General features: G+C 41.7%; 1 protein-coding gene across 2 annotated transcripts in view; it reads left to right on the top strand.

Annotated features, from left to right (window-relative positions):
• Positions 1 to 22,411, top strand: part of CREBBP (CREB binding protein) — a 156,096-nt gene that overhangs the window by 112,602 nt on the left and 21,083 nt on the right. For both annotated transcript variants that reach the window (XM_053554722.1, XM_053554723.1), the window contains exons 17-21: positions 4,205 to 4,323; positions 6,409 to 6,648; positions 7,041 to 7,129; positions 13,697 to 13,777; positions 15,969 to 16,025. In XM_053554722.1, the coding sequence (XP_053410697.1) occupies positions 4,205 to 4,323; positions 6,409 to 6,648; positions 7,041 to 7,129; positions 13,697 to 13,777; positions 15,969 to 16,025 (586 nt within the window). The remainder of the gene's footprint in view (positions 1 to 4,204; positions 4,324 to 6,408; positions 6,649 to 7,040; positions 7,130 to 13,696; positions 13,778 to 15,968; positions 16,026 to 22,411) is intronic.

The following is a 22,411-nucleotide window of genomic DNA, read 5'->3' as shown; positions in this document are numbered from 1 at the left end:
ATGAAAACAAGCAGCTACTTCAGCCCCGGATCTGGCACTCTCATATAAGTGCTAATATCCCAAGGGGACCAATCTATACAGGGCACGTGCTTTATGCAGACTTTCTATTTCATCAGACAATAAAAGACATGTCCCGAGGTGGAGACTTAATAAAGGTAATATTTTTTAGTACCTCATCAAGGATAGCTAAGTATGGCTGGTATTTTTTTCTGAGAGTGCACAGCAGCAGCAAAGAATGTGATGCTAAGTAGAGTTTAGTGCCTCTGCCTTTTTCTTTGGTTTTGCTTTTTTTGTTTTGCTAAGATGTTAGCAGTTTTACTCACCACTGCTTTTGCCTCATCTGTGCAAAAGGCAAATGATGATTTGGTGTTACGATGAAAATCATTTTAGGGTTAGTAAAACAATTTTGATCTTACAGACTCATAGAAAGGGGCTAGGACAATGCTAGAATTTTGTGCAGTGATGGAAATAATTCATTATCTGTGCTCTCAGTGTGGTCGTCATCAGCCACTTGTGACTCTTAAGCCCTGAAAATGTGATGGGGTGACTGAGGAACTGGATTTTTTATCTAATACTGATTCATTTAGATTTCAATAGATAGATATGACTGGTGATTACTATATGAGATAGTACAAGAGTCTGCAAGGGGTCTGTGAAACATTTTAAGAACTGCTCATGTAGTACGTGGTCCTGATTGAATGGAAAAGGTTTTGAAGCCAGAGAGGTGAACTTGGCACCACATACTAGTTGATAGCAGAGACCTTGATTCAAATACAGCTGCTGACTTTTACTTGATTCAAATACAGCTGCATTACATCACTACACTGCATTACATAAATGTAGTGATTTAAGACAGGAGTTTGAAAATGCTTTTCTTAGCATAGGTTTTAGCCATGGTTTAGTGAATGAGTGAATGAATGAATGATGAATCAAGGTGAAACCCATTTAAGTCCTTAACATTTTTGATCATACCAGGAAAAAGCCAGGGTTTAGAGTGGGAGTTGGCAGACTTTCTGTAAAGGGCCACATAATCCTTGTTTTAGACTTTGTGGCTCCTAAGGTCTCTGTCATAATCGTTCAACTCCACCATTGTGCAAAAGCAGCCATGTATCATCTGTAAACAAATTAGCATGGTTGTGTGCCAATAAAGCTTTATTTTTGGAGGCTAAGATTTGAATTTGTGTAATTTTCACATCATGAAATATTATTATTTTCTTTTTTCCTCAATCATTAAAACATGTAAAATCCATTTTTGGCTCTAGAGCTATACAAAAGCAAGCAGCTGGCCAGATTTGGCCTTCGGTCATAATTTGCCAGCCCCTCATCTTGAGGAATGAAAAGCTGTTCATTAAATAATTGTTTTCTTATAAAAAAATAATCAAAGAATATCAAATGCTACTTCATCTCTTTGTAAAACAGAATAGAAGAAAAAGAGTTAGCAGGAAGCAAAAATAGACATGTGTTTCCAATGCTACTAGAGGACACGTCCACTTAGGCCTGGCCGTACCATTTTTCATGTGCTGAGAGTTTGTGCTTGAGCAGTACTGCATTTGGATTTTTTTTTTTTTTTTTTTTTTTTTTTTTGCCAGGGCTAGATTTGAACCCTCCACCTCTGGTATTTGGGGCCAGTGCCCTACTTGTTTTTTGTTTGTTTGTTTGTTTGTTTTCGAGACAGAGCCTCAAGCTGTCGCCCTGGGTAGAGTGCCGTGGCATCACAGCTCACGCAACCTCCAACTCCTGGGCTTAAGCAAGTCTCCTGCCTCCGCCTCCCAAGTAGCTGTGACTACAGGCGCCTGCCACAACGCCCGGCTATTTTTTGGTTGCAGCCATCATTGTTGTTTGGCGGGCCCTGGGCTGGATTTGAACCCGCCAGCTCAAGTATATGTGGCTGGCACCTTAGCAGCTTGAGCCACAGGCGCTGAGCCCGGTGCCCTACTTTTTTGAGCCACAGGCGCCGCTCTGCGTTTGAGTTTTTAATTGCTTACCCAAATCTCAAGTATCAGTCAGAGGTCTCAAGTAGTCAGGTGTCCCAGAGAGCAGGCAGGGTTTGCTGGAGGTTGATCACGAAGAGCCGATCAGTCCTTGGCTCAGATAGAAATAAACTGTGGGGAAACTTCTTGGCACTACTGTTTTCATCTTTAAAGTAAAGGTTCTATGTTGGATTTCCCCTTTAACCTTTGCTTTTACCTGATGGGAATTAGATAGTGCTTTCTAGAAATCAGCAAGTTAGACTGCCCCACCCCTAGACAAAAATGATGATGGCCCATACACCCAATACATGCCACTTCCCAACAAGTGTTTATCATATTTTGATGTAATTTTTAAATTATAATTTACTACATTATCTGTTGTAGAAAGTCTTTACAAGATAAAACACAGGCAGCGCCCGTAGCTCAGTGAGTAAGAGCGCTGGCCAAATACACAGAAGCTGGTGGGTTCAAACCTGGCCCAAGCCAGCTAAACAACAATGACAACTACAACCAAGAAAAATAGCCACGTGTTGTTGCAGGCAACTGTAGTCCCAGCTATTTGGGAGGCTGAGACAAGAGAATCGCTTAAGCCCAGGAGTTTGAGGTTGCTGTGAGCTGTGACACAACGGCACTGTACTGAGGACTACATAGTGAGACTCTGTCTCCAAAAAAAAAAAAGACAAAACACAAAGAAGAAATTTCATATCACTTATGACCTAAGTCATCAGAATTCCTTAGATGTTTTTGCCTCCATTCATTTTTTTTTGTACTAAAGAGCAAGGGACTTGCCAGCTACTGACTCACCTGCCTTCACAATGGAGAGTTTACCAGGCTCATGTTCCCACATCATCCAAACTCATTGGGGCTTTGTATGAATGTACCATCTTGAATGCATTTGGCAGCCAATATTTATTTTTACATTGGTGACAACAGAAAATGTAGTAGGAAATAGATGGCTAAGGGGTTGGAGAAATTGACATTGGTCACTGTGGGAGGGAACATTATAAAACTTTAGAAAAGTCTTATTTTTTAGCCCTCAACCTTTTTAATCTCATAACACACTTGAACCTATAGTTAAACTTCTGCAGCACACTTAAATTATGTTGATAACAAAAGTTAAGAATAGAATATACTTTGCTTTGAACTTCTTTTGAAAATAATCATCTTTTTGTGTGTGTGTGTGAGACAGAGTCTTACTCTGTCACCGTAGGTAGAGTGCCATGGTATCATATAGCTCACACAAACCTGAAACTTTTTTGAACTTGAGCAATCCTTCTGTCTCAGCTTCCTGAGTAGCTAGGACCACTAGTACCATCACAATGCCTAGCTGTTTTTTTCTAATTTTAGTTAGAGAAATGGGGTCTTGCAAGAGCAAGTCTGGAACTCCTGAGCTCAAGCAATCCACCCACCTCAGCCTTCCAGAGTGCTAGGTTTACAGGCATGAGCCACTACACATGGCCTAATTAATGATCTTTAAAATTTTTTAAGGTTGCACCTTAAAGAACCTCTCATGGCATACCAGTGTGCTGGGGCTATACCAGTTGAAAATCACTGCTCTATACATTTGTTTATGAGATAGTAATTCAAAATCATTTGGCTCAAGTAGCCTGAGTTTGATTCCACCAAGGACAAAAAAGTTTCATCAGAGAATCTTTTAAAGCAGTGGTTCTCAATCTTCCTAATGCTGTGACCCTTTAATACAGTTCCTCATGTTGTGGTGACCCCCAACCTTAAAATTATTTTCATTGCTACTTCGTAACTGTAATTTTGCTACTGTTATGAATCGTAATGTAAATATCTGATACAGGATGTATTTTCATTGTTACAAAAGGGTCATGACCCACAGATTGAGAACCGCTGTTTTAAAGTCTCTTCCACTATAAAGGCTTTATTTACCACCCAGTTTAATCAGTGATACAGATTTGGAAGTTAAGTTTATTTTCTATTTCAGCAAATTTTTAACCTTAGAAACCTTTCATTGAAGAAGGCTTCTCGGTGTTGTGTTTTGCCTTAGGACGTGAATACAATTTTTAAAACTATAATGCCACTGGGTTTTCAGAATCACTGCATTGTGGCTTTAGTCCAGTGACTCTGATGATGGACAAGAACCCCTCAAGTGCTTTGGAGATGTGTGGCTAAAGCTAGCAGCCACTGAGCTTTCATTGTAAATGTGATGTAGGAGGGACCTTAGCACCTTTTACAAAGTGTCTTTTCCTAATGTTTTCTGACTGTAGTCTTTAAACCAGAGGAGTTGCGCCAGGCCCTCATGCCAACCTTAGAAGCACTGTATCGACAGGATCCAGAGTCCTTGCCTTTCCGGCAGCCAGTAGATCCCCAGCTCCTAGGAATTCCGGTAAGTTAATGTAGTAAAAATATATTAAAACTTTGCCATGTAACTCTTGAGTATCCATTGTTTTATCTCTTAAAATTGGATAAAATAACCCTCTTGCTTTGAAGATTTTTATCTTATTGTAAACCACTGTTGTCTGTCAGTGGTTATCCACGGATGTGGAAATGTTTATTACTTTCAATTCACTATCCATGGAGCCCTAGGTCAAAGGAGGGGCACACTGAGGTGGGGGAACAAGCACTAGGGCCCCAGCTATTCACTCTAGCCTGGGTCCCTGAGACCTCATTTTATATTTGGGGCTTTGGGTAAGCCTTTGTGTAAAAGGAATGGCTTAAAGAATTGGTGAGCATTGATAATAAAATACCTTGGCTTCTCTGATATCCCTGGGTAATCTTGCAAAGGCCATGAGGACTCAACAGATTCTGTTCAGTAGAAATTACTAGTATTATGTTTATATTAATCTTGGAATTTCATTTTGCTTGCTTAAGATCAAGAGTGAGTCTCTAACCAGATGGGGTGGCTCACACCTATGATCCTAGCAAGTTGTGAGGCTGAGGTGGGAGGACTGCTTGAGGGCAGGAGTTTGAGAGGAGCCTCAGCAATAGTGAGACCCCATCTCTACAAAAAATAAAGGAAATTAGCTGGGCATGGTGGTGCATACCTGTAGTTTCCCCTCCTCAGGAAGCTGAGGCAGGAGTACTGTTAGAGCCCAGGAGTTTGAGGCTGCAGTGAACTAAAATAGCACCATTGCATCCTGTGTGTGTGTTGGGGGGGCCTCTAGAAATACACACAGTATGATAAATTTGTTCAATGTATTAATTCAGTGAATTACAATCTTTATTTTTTAAACATTTTATTAAAAGGATCTTTTAACACCATTCTTTCTTTTACTTCTAAAAGTAATTTGAGTGTACTAAAAAATATTAGACCAGGTGTGGTGCCTCACACCTATAATCTTGGCACCCCAGAACTGTGGGAGGCTAAGGCAGGAATATCATTTGAAGTTAGGAGTTTGAGACTAGCCTGAGCAACATAGTGAGACTGTCTCTACAGAATAAAAAAGAAAAAAATAGGCAGGCATGGTGATGGCATCTATAGTCTCAGCTACACAGCTAAGGCAGGAAGATCACTTGAGCCTGGGAGTTTGAGGCTGCAGTGAGCTATGATCTTGCCACTATACTCTAGCCTGGGTGGCAGAATAAGACCCTGGCTCTGTAAAAAAAAGAAAATACTAATTATAGTTTTAAGGTGTAAAATCAGAGGAACATCAGCGATTTTTTTATTTTATTTATTTATGTATTTTGAGACAGAGTCTTACTATGTTGCCCTCGGTAGAGTGCTGTGGCATCACAGCAACTTCAAACTCTTGGGCTTAAGTGATTCTCTTGCCTCAGCCTCCCAAGTAGCTGGGATTACAGGCACCTACCACAACACCCAGCTTATTTTTTTGTTGCAGTTGTCATTGTTGTTCAGCAGGCCCAGGCCAGGCTCGAACCCACCAGCCCCAGTGTATGTGGCCGGCACCCTACCCACTGAGCTACCAGTACCACCTCTTTTTTTTTCTTGGCCGGGGCTGGGTTTGAACCCGCCACCTCTGGTATATGGGGCCGGCACCCTACTCCTTTGAGCCACAGGCGCCACCCCTTTTTTTTTAGACAGCATCTCACTTTGTTGCCCTTGGTAGAGTGCTGTGATGTCATAACTCATAGCAACCTCAAACTCTTAGGTTCAAGCAATCCTCTTTGCTTCAGCCTCCTGAGTAGCTGGGACTATAGGCACCTGCCACAATGCCTGACTGTTTTTCCTATTTTTAGTAGTGATGGGTTCTTGCTCTGTTCTTAGGCTGATCTTGAACTCCTAAGCTCAGGCAGTCCAACTGCCTCAGCTTCCCAAAGTACTGGGATTACAAGTGTGAGTGAAGTGCCTGGCCTCAGTAATTATTTTCTTTTCAATTCCTATCTCTTACTATTGGGAATGGACAGTGTTCTGGTACATTCTGTTTCTATTGTATTTTAACAGAAAGCTGACAGATGAGGCTGGCATTTAGAATTTGGGGATCCCCTAGACTGAGACCATTTTGTTTTTAAGGATTATTTTGACATTGTGAAGAATCCCATGGACCTTTCTACCATCAAGCGGAAGCTGGACACAGGGCAATACCAAGAACCCTGGCAATATGTGGATGATGTCTGGCTTATGTTCAACAATGCCTGGCTTTATAATCGTAAGACGTCCCGGGTCTATAAGTTTTGCAGTAAACTTGCAGAGGTCTTTGAGCAAGAAATTGACCCTGTCATGCAGTCCCTTGGATATTGTTGTGGACGCAAGGTACAGTTTTAAGCTTTTTTGGAAAATAAATTTTCTTGGTTAATATAGCCAAAAAGGGTGTTACACTAACATGAGAGACTCAACATTCTAACCACACTGGGATGTATGCATGTCTACTGTGGTCTCCGGCAACACAGTCACATATCTGAAACAGTACAATGGGTGTAGCATTTCTGGCTCCCTTGTACCTATTTCATCTGTCTGCAATATATGTCTCCTAAATAATGCTACACTAATTTCATCACATTTTATCCAAAAATATCTTTAAATAGCTATTAAAATTGTACTAACAGAAGTAATTAGTTGAATCTAACTCTGTGGTAGGCTGGAACATTACAGGACAGTAAATGGAATATAGTTTATATAACAGTATTTCTTCTTTGTTTTTGCAGTATGAGTTTTCACCACAGACTTTATGCTGCTACGGGAAGCAGCTATGTACAATTCCTCGAGATGCTGCCTACTACAGCTATCAGAATAGGTAAGCACTGAGCAGTTTCCTGCATTGTGGGGCAGAACTGTGAGGTTTTAGAGGAAGGTGTGCTCATTTGATGGTAGTCCAGACACATTATTTCTTTCCTGAAGTTTCAGTAAAAAGTGCTGCTTCACCACTCAGACTTATGGTCCCTAATTATGAAGCGTATGTTTATGGTATAAAAATGTAGTCTGAAAACCACTTTCTACACTACTTGGTTTAGATACATTTAATTCTTAAGGCACATTCTTTCTTAAATGTAACCTGTAAGCAAGAGTCTGAAGTTAAGAGTAACTCTAATAAAGGTTGACTTGCCCCCCCCCCCTTTTTCTTAATATAAATAGTTTATTTGGGCCAAGCTTAAGGATTACAGCCTGGAAGCTTAGATTCAAGTTGCCTTAAATGTACACCCCCAACCTTTTTCAAGATATTCATAGAGTAGGAAACTTGTATTTTCCTCTTCTGCCTTCATATATTTACCTAGGTTAATCTGGCCTGATCAGTCTGATGGAAAGATGGAAAGACTTGCACGAGTGCTACTTCCTTTAAAAGGGGCTGAGAAGTCTGTGATTTTAATTTTAATTGTTTTTATGTTTTAAATTAGTTGCAGTATACAAAATGAAATCTGACGTTTTTATTGAGTTCAAGACTAAACCTCCTATTACCATATGGCTATTTCCAGGTTTTGTGAGTGGTGGATCTGGTTAATAAATATTCGTTATTCTTTGGAAATACGAAGATAGCTGAACAATAGATCTCCTGTCTTAAATAGAGGGAGAATGAAAATATTTTTTGTTGTTGATTCCCCACACAAATTCAACTTTCATAGTTTTGGGTTGTTTTGAAATTTAAGCTTATTGGCCATGCGCGGTGGCTTACCCCTGTAATCCTAGCATTCTGAGAGGTCGAAGTGGGTAGATTGCCAAGCTCACAGGTTCAAGACCAGCCTGAGCCAGAGTGAGACCTCCTCTCTAAAAATAATTGGGCGTTGTGGCAGGCACCTGTAGTCCCAACTATTTGGGAGGCTGAGGCAAGAGGATCTCTTGAACCCAAGAATTTGAGGTTGCCATGAGCTGTGGTGCCATGGCACTTTACCCAGGGTGACAAAGTGAGACTCTGTCTCAAAAAAAAAAAAAGAAAAGAAAGAAATTTAAGCTTATCATAATGTAGATGCAGTTTTTAAGTGGCTACATGTTGCTGTAGCATGAGGGTATTACACCTTGAAGCACAAGTTGCGACTCTCGGTCAAACTCAGTAATGTTGCCTCCATTTTATGAATAAGCAGCTGGACTCTATGTGACCAAGATAAAATTTTGCACCTAGTCTTTGTCTTTAGGTTTAAGTATTAAATATCAACTTTAGGGCTTTCTGTTTGGATTATTTTGCTCTTATTGAGTCATAGTAATTACATATGCTCTGATAGTTCAAGGAAGATAGAGGACTTTCTGGTATTTGTTCAATGGTACATGCACAGACCTGAAAATTTTGGAGTTTTTGTGATGGTTTTCCTTTGATTGTTTTTTAATTCAATTTTTTTAAAGGAATAATAATCAAAATCCCACTTTTTTTAAAAAAGAACTGTTGACATAAAAATGTCTAAAGAAAAGTTTTCTAAGCTTCTCTTGGCCCATTTTGTCCTAAATACTGTTCAGTTTAGTGAAATGCAGGTGCAATGACCCCACCCCCAAGAGCCTCCCTGCTGGAAGTGCAGCCTGTATGGCCCTGCTGGTAAAAGTTTAACACTTTGAGTCTAATTTCTGTCTGAACCTCTTTTTTTTTTTTTTCTTAAGAGTGTCTCACTTTATCGCGCTTAGTAGTGTGCCGTGGTGTCACAGCTCCCAGCAATCTCCAGCTCTTGGGCTTAGGCGATTCTCTTCCTCAGCCTCCCAAGTAGCTGGGACTACAGGCGCCTGCCACAACGCCCAGCTATTTTTTTGTTGCACCCGCCACCCTCAGTATATGGAGCCAGCGCCCTTCTCACTGAGCCATAGGCGCCGCCCAAGAACCTCTCCTTTTTTTAGTGGAAGTATTTTAGGCCAGGCACAGTGGCTCACACTTATAATCCAGAACTCTGGGAGCCCAAGGTAGGTAGATTGCTTGAGCTCAGAAGTTCAAGACCAGACTGAGCAAGAGGGAGACCAGTCCCTACTAAAAATAGAAAAAAACATTATCTGGGCGTTGTGGTGGGCACCCGTAGTCCCAGCTACTCAGGAGGCTGAGGCAAGAGGATTGTTTGAGCCCTGGAATTTGAGGTAGTTGTGAGCTATGAAGGCCATGGCATTATAGCCCTGGGGCAACAGAAAGAGAGACTTTTTTTTTTTTTGTGTGTGGTTTTTGGCCGGGGCTGGGTTTTTGACCGGCGCCCTACTCCTTGAGCCACAGGCACCACCGAGAGACTCTTTTAAAAAAAAAAAGGGGCAGCACCTGTGGCTCAGTCGGTAAGGCGAGGTCCCATATACCGAGGGTGGCAGGTTCAAACCCGGCCCCAGCTGAACTGCAACAAAAAAATAGCCAGGTGTTGTGGTGGGCGCCTGTAATCCCAGCTACTCGGGAGGATGAGGAAAGAGAATTGCTTAGGCCCAGGAGTTGGACGGTGATGTGAGCTGAGTGATGCCATGGTACTCTACCGAGGGCCATAAAGTGAAACTATGTCTCTACAAAAAAAAAAAAAAAGTTAATAGAAGCATTTCAAGACAAAGTTTAAAATGATAGCATAGCCCCTTCACAGTGGCATCCCTTCCCCAGTAACTTGGTATTGTCCCAGAGTTCTGGTCCCTGTGTTTAGTTTTAGCCCTGTGATGCTCAGCACATCCTGTAATGCATTAAGCTTAACCATACGGATTATACAGGTACAGTAACATCTTCTCTGAGAGCCTCATGTTGTCAGAGACGCCATTGAAATAACGAATAGGAATGCACTTTGAAAATTGTATGTGCTGAGCAAAAAAGTTACGATGATATTTTAGAGAACAGATTAATATTAACTATATACCCTAGATAAATTCCACCCCCAGGCTAGGTTGCCCAGCATGGTTTTGGTCCAGAAGGAGCAACAGGTTCTTTGCCACTTCTCTGAAGTTTTGGGGGCCGTTTCATGGTTTGTTTCCCTGTTCCTGGGCCCTGCTCAACCCTGCTTTTGCTGATTTGCACAGATTTTGGCCATGCAGGTTGAGAGGAATTAAAGTTAAATAGAATGGATAACATCAGGGGGTCGTTGATGGAGTGCAAACACAGGATCATTTTGAAAGTTCCAAATTGTCCAGTTTTATTTCTGTGTAAAACTTCATTTTTACTATACAAAAATAATGTATTTTTTCTAAGAGTAGGACTGAAAATAAAGGCGTTCTGTTTTATTAATGATACATTTTAAAAGCATGCCTTTCAGCTCATTTCACACAGGTGTGCTCACTAGAATAGTGTACTTGAGTAGATGAATGTGTTGTAATTCTGAGAAAGCAGTGGCCTATTTCTACAATGAACATTTTTAACTGCTTACATTTTTATTTTCAAGTTTGACTATTTGTGAACACTGTGGTGTTCTTATGAATAACTATTTTGACACTTATAGTCTTAAACTTTTGGGGCAACTTAGAACAACAGAAAATCTTAACAGGCTGTTTAAACAAGTGAAAGTATAATATATAAACTAGTCTGTAGTTACACTTTCACTTGTTTCCATATTTTGAAAATTTGAAAGCAACTCATGTTGGAAAAACTGTTCTAGAGCTTTCTAGGTAGTTAGTATCTATAGATACTAACACAGTTATTCAAATAGGCTGATATAGTACTTAAAGCAATCTGCATTTGAAAACTTACTCCATCTATTAAATTATCTTTACAGATAAACTGTGCAGTTACGTTGTACTATTAGCAACCTAGATAAGCATCATCATTGGGTTATGTATGTGAAGTATTTCTCCTTTGCAATTCCATATTCATCAAACTGCTTCCTTCATGTAGGCAGAATGCCATTTAGGCTCTTACAGTTGAAAAGTTAATTTCTGAACCTTCTTTATATATTTCAAGGGAGAATAAAGTTTGGACTAAGTAATAAGGTAGAGGCAGTCTGGCATTAACATCTGTCACCCATCAAATGCCAAGGTTGCAATCAGCTCATTTGCCTAGATAGATGTCTTCATCTCCTAGAAGGGTGATAAAGTGAAACTGTGGCTCCTTCTTTCCCCTTGCTTAAACATGAGCAGGCTAGATGCTCTGCTTCCTTTGGCAGTGCTTTGAGTCAGACACTGGAGTCTATTAACACTCGGTCTTTCCCAGTTTCTGACACAGAGACCTTTGGTTTCCTCAGCCCTCCAGGGGCTGCCATTTATTCATCACCACTTCCTTCTGTGTCATTTACCTCTGTGGGAGAATGATAGGTTTATCGTTCTTGTTTCCTGGATGTTAGTAGGCTTGATGTCCTGCTTCAATAAAAGTAAAAAATTTGTTCAGGGTTTTAAAACCATTTAGTCCCAAATGTGATTATCATGGTAATTTCATTTCAAAATATGTTCAACAGTCCTCTTCTAAATGTCCCATAGTACTGGGTATTTGATTATATCATGAACAGAGCATCAGTTCTGAGTTTTATTTTTAAAAGGGAAATATCTGGCATCGAGAGATTGTTTTCTTGTATTGTTTTGCTTGCCACTGAATTGACTTATAGCTTCTGTACTTCAATTTTTTTTGCTAATGATGACTGTGCCCTCCTAAACAATAAAATTCTTTTTAAAACAGGATTTTAAGACTCCATAAGACTATTTACACATAGTGAATGACAAGAATATTGCTTTAGTTTATTCAGGGGGGAAAAAACACGCTAATCTGCCTGTTCCTGTTCAGAGTTTTTAATATTGGCAGAATTTATTTATTTTTATTTTGGCAGAATTTATGAATTGGTCCCAAATAAATTAGTCCCAGCAAGAAACTTTCATTACTTCACTCGTTACCCCCAGTGATCGGTCATGTTCCTCATCAACCAAATAGGAAGATTGGATAATCTTGAGATGTTGTGCATGCTCTGACGCTTCATGCTTTAAAATTTGTTATATGTATTTGGTTAGTGAAATATAACCAACAAAATGCTCAGTGTATTTAAGATTAGAACTGAAAATTGTGGGGGACCTGTCCTAGTGGTAATGGAGACAGACTGGCTGTGCAGTGGCCTGCACCTCAGTCCCGTGGCCGTGTGCGTGCGTGCGTGTGTGGAACTGCAGCTGCCCTGCCCCATTCTGTATTTGGTGGCTCAGTGTGGCGCTCCAAGTCTCGTCGCAGTGTTTTAATACTAATCCTTCTTGGCACCTTGTAGACGTAGTTTTGAGCACTAAACCACATTGTGCTGCCATTGCTGCCTTATGCTCATTCTTTTTGCTGTATACTTCACCTACATTCAGCTTATTTTTACAGTATTTTTATGTACTCATCTTGTTTATGCAGCATCAGCCTGCATTTTTGTTGATTTTTCATTTATGTCCTTTCCAAACATTTAACCGTTTTTATTTTAATTGTTCTTATTGGATAGTTTGAGCTCTGGCTCTGTATTATCTTATGAGAAATTGGGGTGATGGGTAATTTCTCAAATGCAGATTGTTCTTTAAAGATTAAGTTTCTAAATTTGCTTAACTTGGATTGTCACCAAGTCAGAAAAGTCATTCACTAAATATCTCAGATGAATGATTGATCCCAGTACCAAAAATCTCAAATCAAAGTTTAGAATCGAATTTTCAAAGTCTTTAAGATTATTCATGGATTTACATATATTGTATTGTTTATACAATATATCACAATTTTTTCTCTATATATTCTTGTTGATAAATGGCTGGAAAGTCTTTGATCCCGACTACATTTCTGTTAAATGTTTGTCTAGAATATGGATTTGGTTTCATTTGTATTGTAACACAGTTAACTGACTGACTTACATGAGAAAAATAACAGGAGAAAATTAAAACCAGGTCTGGGTGCTCAACATTTTTGTACATTTAAAGATCTGGTTAATACCGGAAATAATATTTCTGAATTGCTGTCAAGCATAAATTTTCCATTTTGAAAAATAAAGCTATTTCGGTTTAAATTGCTTTTTAAAGGCCTTTTGTTAGACTGTTTTATTCAAGTAAATTTTTTTTATTTCAATCCCTAGAGTTATATTTGACTTTCTCTGAGTAGTAACAAAATTCAGATTCCTAAATTTAGGCTCCATGCAATTCTAGTAATAACAAATCCTTGAAAACATTTGCCTTTTGGAGCCGACAAGCCTGTCGTTGTTAGTGATGATGGCCTGTGACGTGTGCAATGAGACCGAATGCTAATCAATGCTTTGCCTTGGCTTTCTGCTCTGTGTTGTCTTGGTGTTTGCGTCTTACCTTTGTGTCTGTGCTATTTGTCCCTTCCCTGTTCTCTAATTCTGCCCTTTCCCACCTGCCCCTGTTCCTTTCATTGTCCTCACTGACCCATCAATCAACCAACAACGCCCCCCCTTCGTCGTGGTGCTCTGCCCTGCTCTGATTGGTGGCTTCGTTGCTTGGGTGGCTGTGTGTTATGATGGACCAGTTCACCCAAGTATGGCCTTCTTGCTGACAGGTATCATTTCTGTGAGAAGTGTTTCACAGAGATCCAGGGCGAGAATGTGACCCTGGGTGACGACCCTTCACAACCCCAGACGTAAGTACTATCCTATTGTTTTTCTTGGGGGGTGGGGGCCTTAATTGCTTTTCCTCTAATCCATGATGAAAGTGAAAGCATCATTGCCAGTTTGATTTTTGTGCAGTGTTTTTTTTCCATAACAACTATACCCACATTTCATTCAAACATGTGCCATACACATTTATACTAGAAAAGTACATGTTTTTTTTTTTTTTTTTTTTTTTGTAGAGACAGAGTCTCACCCTGTGGCCCTCAGTAGAGTGCCGTGGCCTCACACAGCTCACAGCAACCTCCAACTCCCAGGCTTAAGCGATTCTCCTGCCTCAGCCTCCCGAGCAGCTGGGACTACAAGCACCTGCCATAACGCCCGGCTATTTTTTTTTTTTTTTTTTTTTTTGTTGCAGTTTTAGCCAGGGCTGGGTTTGAACCCGCCACCCTCGGTATATGGGGCCGGCGCCCTACCAGTTGAGCCACAGGCGCTGCCCAGAAAAGTACATGTTTTTAGCTGAACCCCAGTGCTGCCTCTACCTTCTTCCTACATTCAGGGCAGTGGTCTCTCTTGACCTTGGTCTATCTCTTCTTCTAAAAGAATTGCTTTTTCCTAAAGGTTGTCAATGTGTATTTAGGGAAATTGCAAATTTTTATTTAAACTTAAGAAACCGGTAGCCCTATTCACAGAACTGATAGTAGCAAAAACTTTTGTATGCATAACCTGCCATTTGCATCGAGTTTGTCTTCCATGCAAACATCCCATCCCTTAAGTTGCTGAACTCTAATGCAGACAGATGGGATTACAGTATCCTCCAACCCATTTTCGTCCGGATGTGTAAATAAATCCCCTTCCTTAACTGGTAGTTTAACTATTGCTCACTAGCTTCAAAGTAGACAGGTGTGAGTTTACTGGATTAACTGTCTCCTTCCAGTTGTTTCCCCTCTGATGTAATCTTTGAGTGATACAATGGCCAGAGTGTGATAAGAGAAAGCAGATGCACAAATTGGATGGTAAATTCATCTGTAGGCTCAGCTCAAGCGAGTAGGACACCAGCTATATACACTGGAGCTGACAGGTTTGAATCCAGCCCAGGCCAACCAAATAACAATGACAACTACAACCAAAAAAAAATAGCTGGGTGTTGTGGCAGGCACCTGTAGTCCCAGCTACTTGGGAGGGTGAGGCAAGAGAATCGCTTAAGCCCAAGAGTTTGAGGTTGCTATGAGCTGTGATGCCATGGCACTCTACCCAGGGCGACAGCTTGAGAGTCTGTCTAAATAAATTCATTTGTGTATTTGAAATATCTTACCAAAGAAAAAACAAAACACCTGGGGAGGTGTCTGTGGCTCCAAGGAGTAGGGTGCCGGTCCGATATACCAGAGGTGGCAGGTTCATACCCAGCCCCGGCAAAAACCTGCAAGCCACAGCCACCACATCTGCCTAAGACTGCCAGTGTTCTGTGTTTCTCTCTTTTCTCCAGACTGGGTTCCCTGGTCTTCATGATTCCTTCCCCCAGAGCAGTTTGTAGCTGTGTAGACACTTACCCTGTAACTCCATTTTACTTTATTCAGATGCAAAGCAACCTAGCAACTTGTAAGACAGACAAACCAAAATGACTGAAATTCTACATAGTCAATTTATTTTTTTTCCCCTTGTCATCCTAATTCTTTGTTCTAACTAATTGTGTGGTGAATAATTGCATTGTATCATTCTGTGAATCAAAAGTAATTGATACACACTAATCATAACAAAAGGACAATAGAAACCCAGATATCTGTAGCACTTTCATAGTAAATAAAATATCCCAAGTGGATGCTGGCTTGTTGCGTAGAGGAAATATTGTAACTAAAAGAATTGGTTACACTAATATTGGATTTGATTTAAAATTAACAGGTTTGAATCTCAACACAACTTTGCCATTATATATTTTATAAATTTGTTAGTGTCAACTAAATCTTGTCGTAAATGCTAATAGTTGGGAGTAAATATTACAAGAAAGGAAATATATGGAAAAAGGGGGTAGTATAATACATGAAAAAATAAATGGTAATGCTTTCTATGGGATTGAATTTTTTGTTCTTTTATCATTACGTGTATTTGAGATTTCATTTGACTATCATGTGTTTTTATTTGAAGAACTACTTACAGAATATTCCAGAGACCATAATTTATGTCCAAACTGTTAATAAAACATCTTTTCTTTTTTCTAAAAACAAGGACAATTTCAAAGGATCAGTTTGAAAAGAAGAAAAATGATACCTTAGACCCTGAACCGTGAGTATATAGCTGTTTTTTACTTTTTGACTTTTAATTTTGGTTTCAGATCAGGAAAGTTTCTCCCTATGATTGCATTGTAGGAGAAAACATTTGAAATAATGTTGCTGTGAATAGAATTTCTTGTGTGATGGTATCTTTTAGATATAGATTCTTTTTATTTTATTTATACATGTTTTTTGAGACACAGCCTCAATATGTCGCCCTGGGTAGGGTGCTGTCGCATCAGAGCTCACAGCAACCTCAAACTCTTGGGCTTAAGCAATTCTCTTTCCTCAGCCTCCAATGTCCTGCTGTTTTTGCTGAAGTTGTCATTGTTTGGCAGGCCCAGGCTGGATTCAAACCCACCAGCTACGGTGTTTGTGGCTCGTGCCCTAGCTGCTGAGCTACCGGCGCCAAGCTGGATATAGATTCTTGTTTTTGAAACAGAGTCTCAAGCTGTCCCCTGGGTAGAGCGCTATGGCATCACAGCTCACAGCAACCTCCAATTCCTGGGCTTAAGCGATTCTCTTGCCTCAGCCTCCCAAGTAGCTGGGAACACAGGCGCCCACCATGTAGCACCACCGACCATTTTTTGGTTGTAGTTGTCATTGCTGTTTGGCAGGCCTGGGCTGGATTAGAACCTACCAACTCTGGTGTATGTGGCTAACATCTTAGCCGCTTGAGCTACAGACGGTGAGCCCAGATATAGATTCTTTTTAACTCACACAAAATACATGTCTTTGTAGTATGTTCTCTAATTATTGAATTTTAACAATGATAGGTGAGATGAATATTTTGATTCTATTAGAACCACTGTGATTTGTGTCACAGGTGTGTTTAAGCAGCTATTTAGTGTGACTCATTAGCGACCAAAGGTGGGAATATCTGGTAGAATAGTACTAGTGTCATATAAAGAGAAATATTGGAAAGAAAACCTGTTAGAAACCACTTCCTAAAAGTAACTTATGGGCAGCGCCTGTGGCTCAGTGAGTAGGGCGCTGGCCCCATATACCAAGGGTGCTAGGTTCAAACCTGGCTCCGGGCCAAACTCCAACAAAAAAACTCCAACTCCAGGTGTTGTGGCAGGCACCTGTAGTCCCAGCTACTCGGGAGGCTGAGGCAAGAGAATTGCCTAAGCCCAAGAGCTGAAGGTTGCTGTGAGCTGTGACGTTATGGCACTCTACTGAGGGAGACAAAGTGAGACTAGTAACTTATGTAAAGTTTAGTCTGTGTTGTTGTTGTTTTTTTTTTTTTAGTCTGTGTTCTTACCACTGTCTTTGGTATAGTATCTTTTTAAAAACCAATGTCAAATACTTCACTTTTCTGCGGTGATAAATGAGAATGCTGCATTTGCAGAATATGCTTTGTTAATATCCCTGAGGAAGACTTTAGGGTTCCTCAATGTGGTAGCCTCCTCTCAGGTCCCCAGAGTGGAATCCTACAGGCACCCCAGTATTTCCTGTCTCCTTGATGGATGCCTGCCTGAAGCTACTTGGTGAGCTCAGACCGCCAGAGGCTTTGGGTGCTTGGGAAATGTGGACTATGACACGTCTAGAGGGGAGAGATAGGTCCTACCTCTCTTTCCCCTATCCTCCCTAGCCCAAGGAGGCCAATGGCTACCGAGGTGGACACAGAATTCCCACTCAGGGAAACTCAGCTTTACTTTTGGCGGTTACTTAGTCTCTACTACTACCTTGCAGTCAGGTGTGAGGGTCACGTTAAATATTAGAGCTGTGCCCTTGGGGAAGCACTGGTGAGTGCAGAGACTGCCCCCAAATAGCCACCTACACCTTTAGTGAATAGTGGATTATTTTTCCTGACTTCCTATCTCCCTTTTCACATTATGACTTTCCCTGCACTGTTTTTTAATCTCATTACAACTTCTTTTCACTTTTCAATTTCAAATACTAGATGCCAGGCAGTGGAAATATATGGAAGAGTAAAGAAGGTCTGTTCCGGCTCGGTGCCTGTGGCTCAAGTGGCTAAGGCGCCAGCCACATACACCTGAGCTGGTGGGTTCGAATCCAGCCCAGGCCCGCCAAGCAACAATGATGTCTGAAACCAAAACAATAGCGGGGTGTTGTGGCAGGCACCTGTAGTCCCAGCTACTTGGGAGGTGAAGGCAGGAGAATCACTTGAGCCCAGGAATTGGAGGTTGTTGTGAGCTGTGATGCCACGGCACTCTACCCAGGGTGACAGCTTGAGGCTCTGTCTCAAAAAAAAAAAAAAAGTCTCTTCCTTCCAACTTTTCAGTCTAGATGAATCAGCATTGACAGCAGGGGAAATGTGAAGATCCTATGTGTAGGGGTCCCCAGCTTGGGCAATCCAGGCTCACTAAACAATCCACTGCTCAGTAACGGTGTAGGTGGCTATTTGGGGGGGCAGTCTCTGCACTCCCCAGTGCTTCCCCAAGGGCACAACTAATACTTAACCTGATGCTCACACCTGTGTGTGACATAACCACTTCCACCCTCTTGGAAAGGTGACACTCATCTGGAGGCAGGTATCAGGGAGGTACAGAGCATTCTGGGCACAAAAGGATAAAAGAATACAAGATGTTTGGCTTGGAGCATGTAGCACAGTGGTTATAGCGCTGGTCATATACCCTGGGGCTGGTAGGTTGGAACCTAGCCCAGGCTAGCTAAACAACAATGACAACTGCAACAAAAAAATAGCCGGAAGGGTATATGCGAAACTTGGTAAACGGTCTGTGAAGCTAGTGAATGATGCCCCATGATTATATCAATGTACACAGCTATGATTTAATAAAATAAAATAATAGCTGGGCATTGTGGTGGGCACCTGTAGTTCCAGCTACTTGGGAGGCTGAAGCAAGAAAATCGTTTAAGCCCAAGAGTTTGATGTTGCTGTGAGCTGTGATGCCATGGCACGGTACTGAGGGCGATATAGTAAGACTCTGTCTCAAAAAAAAAATACAAGATGTTCAACAAAATTACAAGGCACCTAGAGGAGCTGGTAGGTAGGGAATGTGCTGAAGCCCAAGAGGCAGAGGCCACTTCATGAAAGACCATTGTGCAGTGTTTTGACATTTAGGTTTTATCTATATCTGCTAGGGAGTTTTAAAGAACAGCATTGGTTTCTGGTACAAAAAGATTTTCATGTCTAGTAGGAACTAGTTAGCAGACTTAATAGCAGCAAGCCAGGGAAGAAATTCAAACCCAAACTCCAGCAAGAGCTCTTTGAGGCAGAGGAGGCCATACTATGGGAGATAAAGGCAGGGGAGCAAGCGATTGGTTAAGAATCATAATTGGGGGGCAGCACCCGTGGCCAGTGAGTAGGGTGCCGGCTTCATATACCGAGGATGGTGGGTTCAAACCCAACCCCGGCCAAACTGCAACAAAAAAATAGCCAAGCGTTGTGGCAGGCACCTTTAGTCCCAACTACTCTGGAAGCTGAGGCAAGAGGATTGCCTAAGCCCAAGAGCTGGAGGTTGCTGTGAGCTGTGATGCTACAGCACTCTACCAAGGGCGACAAAGTGAGACTCTGTCTCTAAAAAAAAAAAATTATAATTGGAGACAGATGGAGTGGCTCATGCTTGTAATCCTACCACTCTGGGAGGTCAAGGAAGAAGGATCACTTGAGCTCAGGAGTTTGAAACCAGCCTTAGCAAGAGCAAGACCCCATCTCTACAAAAAATAGAAAAATTAGCCAGGCATTGTGGTGGGCACCATATTCGCAACTACTCAGGAGGTTGAGGCAAGAGGATCGCTTGAACCAGGAGTTTGAAGTTGCTGTGAGCTGTGATGATGCACTTTAGCCCCTAGCCTGGGCAACAGAATGAGACTCTGTCTGAAACAAACAAAAAGAAAAAAGAATCATAACTGGAAGGGTAGAGAAGCTGAAATTCAAAATGTATGTCATGGGGTCTATGTAGCATATTTTTTTGACATTTCTTTTCTGACTTGGGAAGGAAGAGTTGAGAGTGGGATATCTTTAGAGGTTGCTTGCTCACCTTTTACATTCCTAGTGTAGAAGGTGAATTCAATTGCTGAGTCTTCAGAGATGGAGCTGGTTGAGGGTGGTACAGGACACTGGAGGAAAGGAGGAAAGATTCAAAACAGTGCCACACAGAGTAGCAGAGGGAACCATAGAGCAGAACTGTTGGAGACTCAGTCTTAGAGGACCATGAGTTGGTGGTGCTGACGGTTTGTTGTGTGAGTGTATGTGTCCTTCCCTTCCCATTCCCTTGCCTCCCAAAACTGAACAGGTGTGGAGAAGCTGGGTTAGGGTAGATCCACAGCTGAAGGCTTGCATAGCACACATGGTGAGAAGGTAAAGGAGGTGAGGGATCTGGTGTTGGCAAGAACATAGGTCATGGTGCAGAAGAGCCTGAGTGCAGGAATGTGTGAGGGAGCTCTGGTGCTTGCTAGTCCCTTCAACCTTCGGGGAGGTAGGCGTTTTGGTGGCAATAAGAGAGTGAGCTAAAGAATTGAAAGTTTTGGGCGGCACCTGTGGCTCAGTGGGCAGGGCACCGGCCCCATATACCAGGGGTGGTGGGTTTAAAAACCCAGCCCCGGCCAAACTGCAATTAAAAAAAAAAAAAAAAATAGCTGGGTGTTGTGGTGGGCACCTGTAGTCCCAGCTACTTGGGAGGCTGAGGCAAGAGATTGCCTAAGCCCAGGAGTTGGAGGTTGCTGTGAGTTGTGTGATACCACAGTACTCTACCGAGGGTGAAACTGTCTCTACAAAAATAAAAAAATTGAAGGTTTTGACCTTAGAGCAATTTGTTATTTAGATCCCCATGTGAGGTGATTCCTGGAGATAACAGGACCCTGTTGTATTGTGGTAGGGGCAGCTGGAAGGCAGTATAAGGAGTGGTGGGAGAGGAATGGGGTGGTCCCCTTCTCACTTTGCCATTGTTTACTTAAAGCTCTCTTGACTTGTAGGCTTGACACGTTGCACCTTTAGGAACTCAGAAAGCATTTTCTTGGCTCGGCATCCGTAGCACAGTGGTTATGGCGCCAGCCACATGCACTGAGGGTGGCAAGTTCGAACCCGGCCCAGGCCAGCTAAACAACAATGAGAACTGCAACAAAAAAGCAGAGGCAACTCTTCACTTAAGCTGAAGAGTTAAGAGGTTGCTGTGAGACTCTGTCTCCCAAAAAGGGGGGGGGGGGCATTTTCTTTTTTTGCAGTTTTTGGCTGGGGCCTGGGTTTGAACCTGCCACCTCTGACATATGGGGCCAGCGCCCCATTCCTTTGAGCCACAGGCACCGCCCAAAAATAGGCATTTTCTTTTTTTTCTTTTTTTCTTTTTTTTTTTTTTTGAGACAGGGCCTCAAGCTGTCGCCCTGGGTAGGGTGCCGTAGCATCACAGCTCACAGCAACCTCCCACTCCTGGGCTCAAGCGATTCTCCTGCCTCCGCCTCCCAAGTAGCTGGGACTACAGGCCTCCGCCTCCCAAGTAGCTGGGACCCACCACAACACCCAGCTATTTTTTGGTTGCAGCCGTCATTGTTGTTTGACAGGCCCAGGCTGGATTCGAACCCGCCAGCTCATGTATGTGGCTAGTGCCTTAGCCACTTGAGCAACAGGCGCCGTGCCAGGTATTTTCTTTAACTCAGTCCTGATGTGAATGCTGTCTGACCTAGCCACATTTTGAGTCAGCATCCTAAATAGTTTTAGATTTAAGAGCATTGATAAAAATATCTGCTATTTTTTAAAATCAGTTTAGGCATCTATGAATTAACCTTAAGAAAGCATTGGTCTTAAAAATATGTGATGCTGTCAGAAATACTGATCTGTAAATTATGGCTTTATCATAGACATTTTTATTTTTGTTTATTTATTCATTTATTTATTTACTTTTTGGGTTTTGGGGTTTTTTTTTTTTGTTTTTTTTTTTAGACAGAGTCTCACTATGTCGCCCTCCGTAGACTGCCGTGGTGTCACAGCTCACAGCAACCTCAAACTCCTGGGCTTAAGTGATTCTCTTGCCTCAGCCTCCCGAACAGCTGGGACTATAGGTGCCCGCCACAATACCCGGCTATTTTTTTGTTGCAGTTGTCATTGTTGTTTTAGCAGGCCCAGGCCAGGTTCGAACCTGCCAGCCTCCATATATGTGGCCGGTGCTCTAGCCACTGAACTGGTGTCAAACTCCTGAATCAAGCACCACCATAGTAATTTTTAAAAATAAAGTTTCATTTTTGGTTATAATGGGAGAAAAGAGGAATGAGGCACTTGTACGAAGAAGGAGGGAAAATCAGCTTTTTCCTTTAGATAGAATTATATGAGTGCCTTATAAAACATAGCTGAATCGGTCAAACACATGCATTACTATCAACAATCCTCAAAGTAACCCAGACAATAAGATGTGAATGCACACACGGTCTATGGGGGACTCCAGTTGTGTGGCTCTGTGTGCATCATGTGCACCTTCTTTG

This window comes from Nycticebus coucang, chromosome 12 (genome assembly GCF_027406575.1).
Source record: "Nycticebus coucang isolate mNycCou1 chromosome 12, mNycCou1.pri, whole genome shotgun sequence".
Taxonomy (NCBI): domain Eukaryota; kingdom Metazoa; phylum Chordata; class Mammalia; order Primates; family Lorisidae; genus Nycticebus; species Nycticebus coucang.
This window is presented reverse-complemented; position numbering and strand designations above follow the sequence as displayed.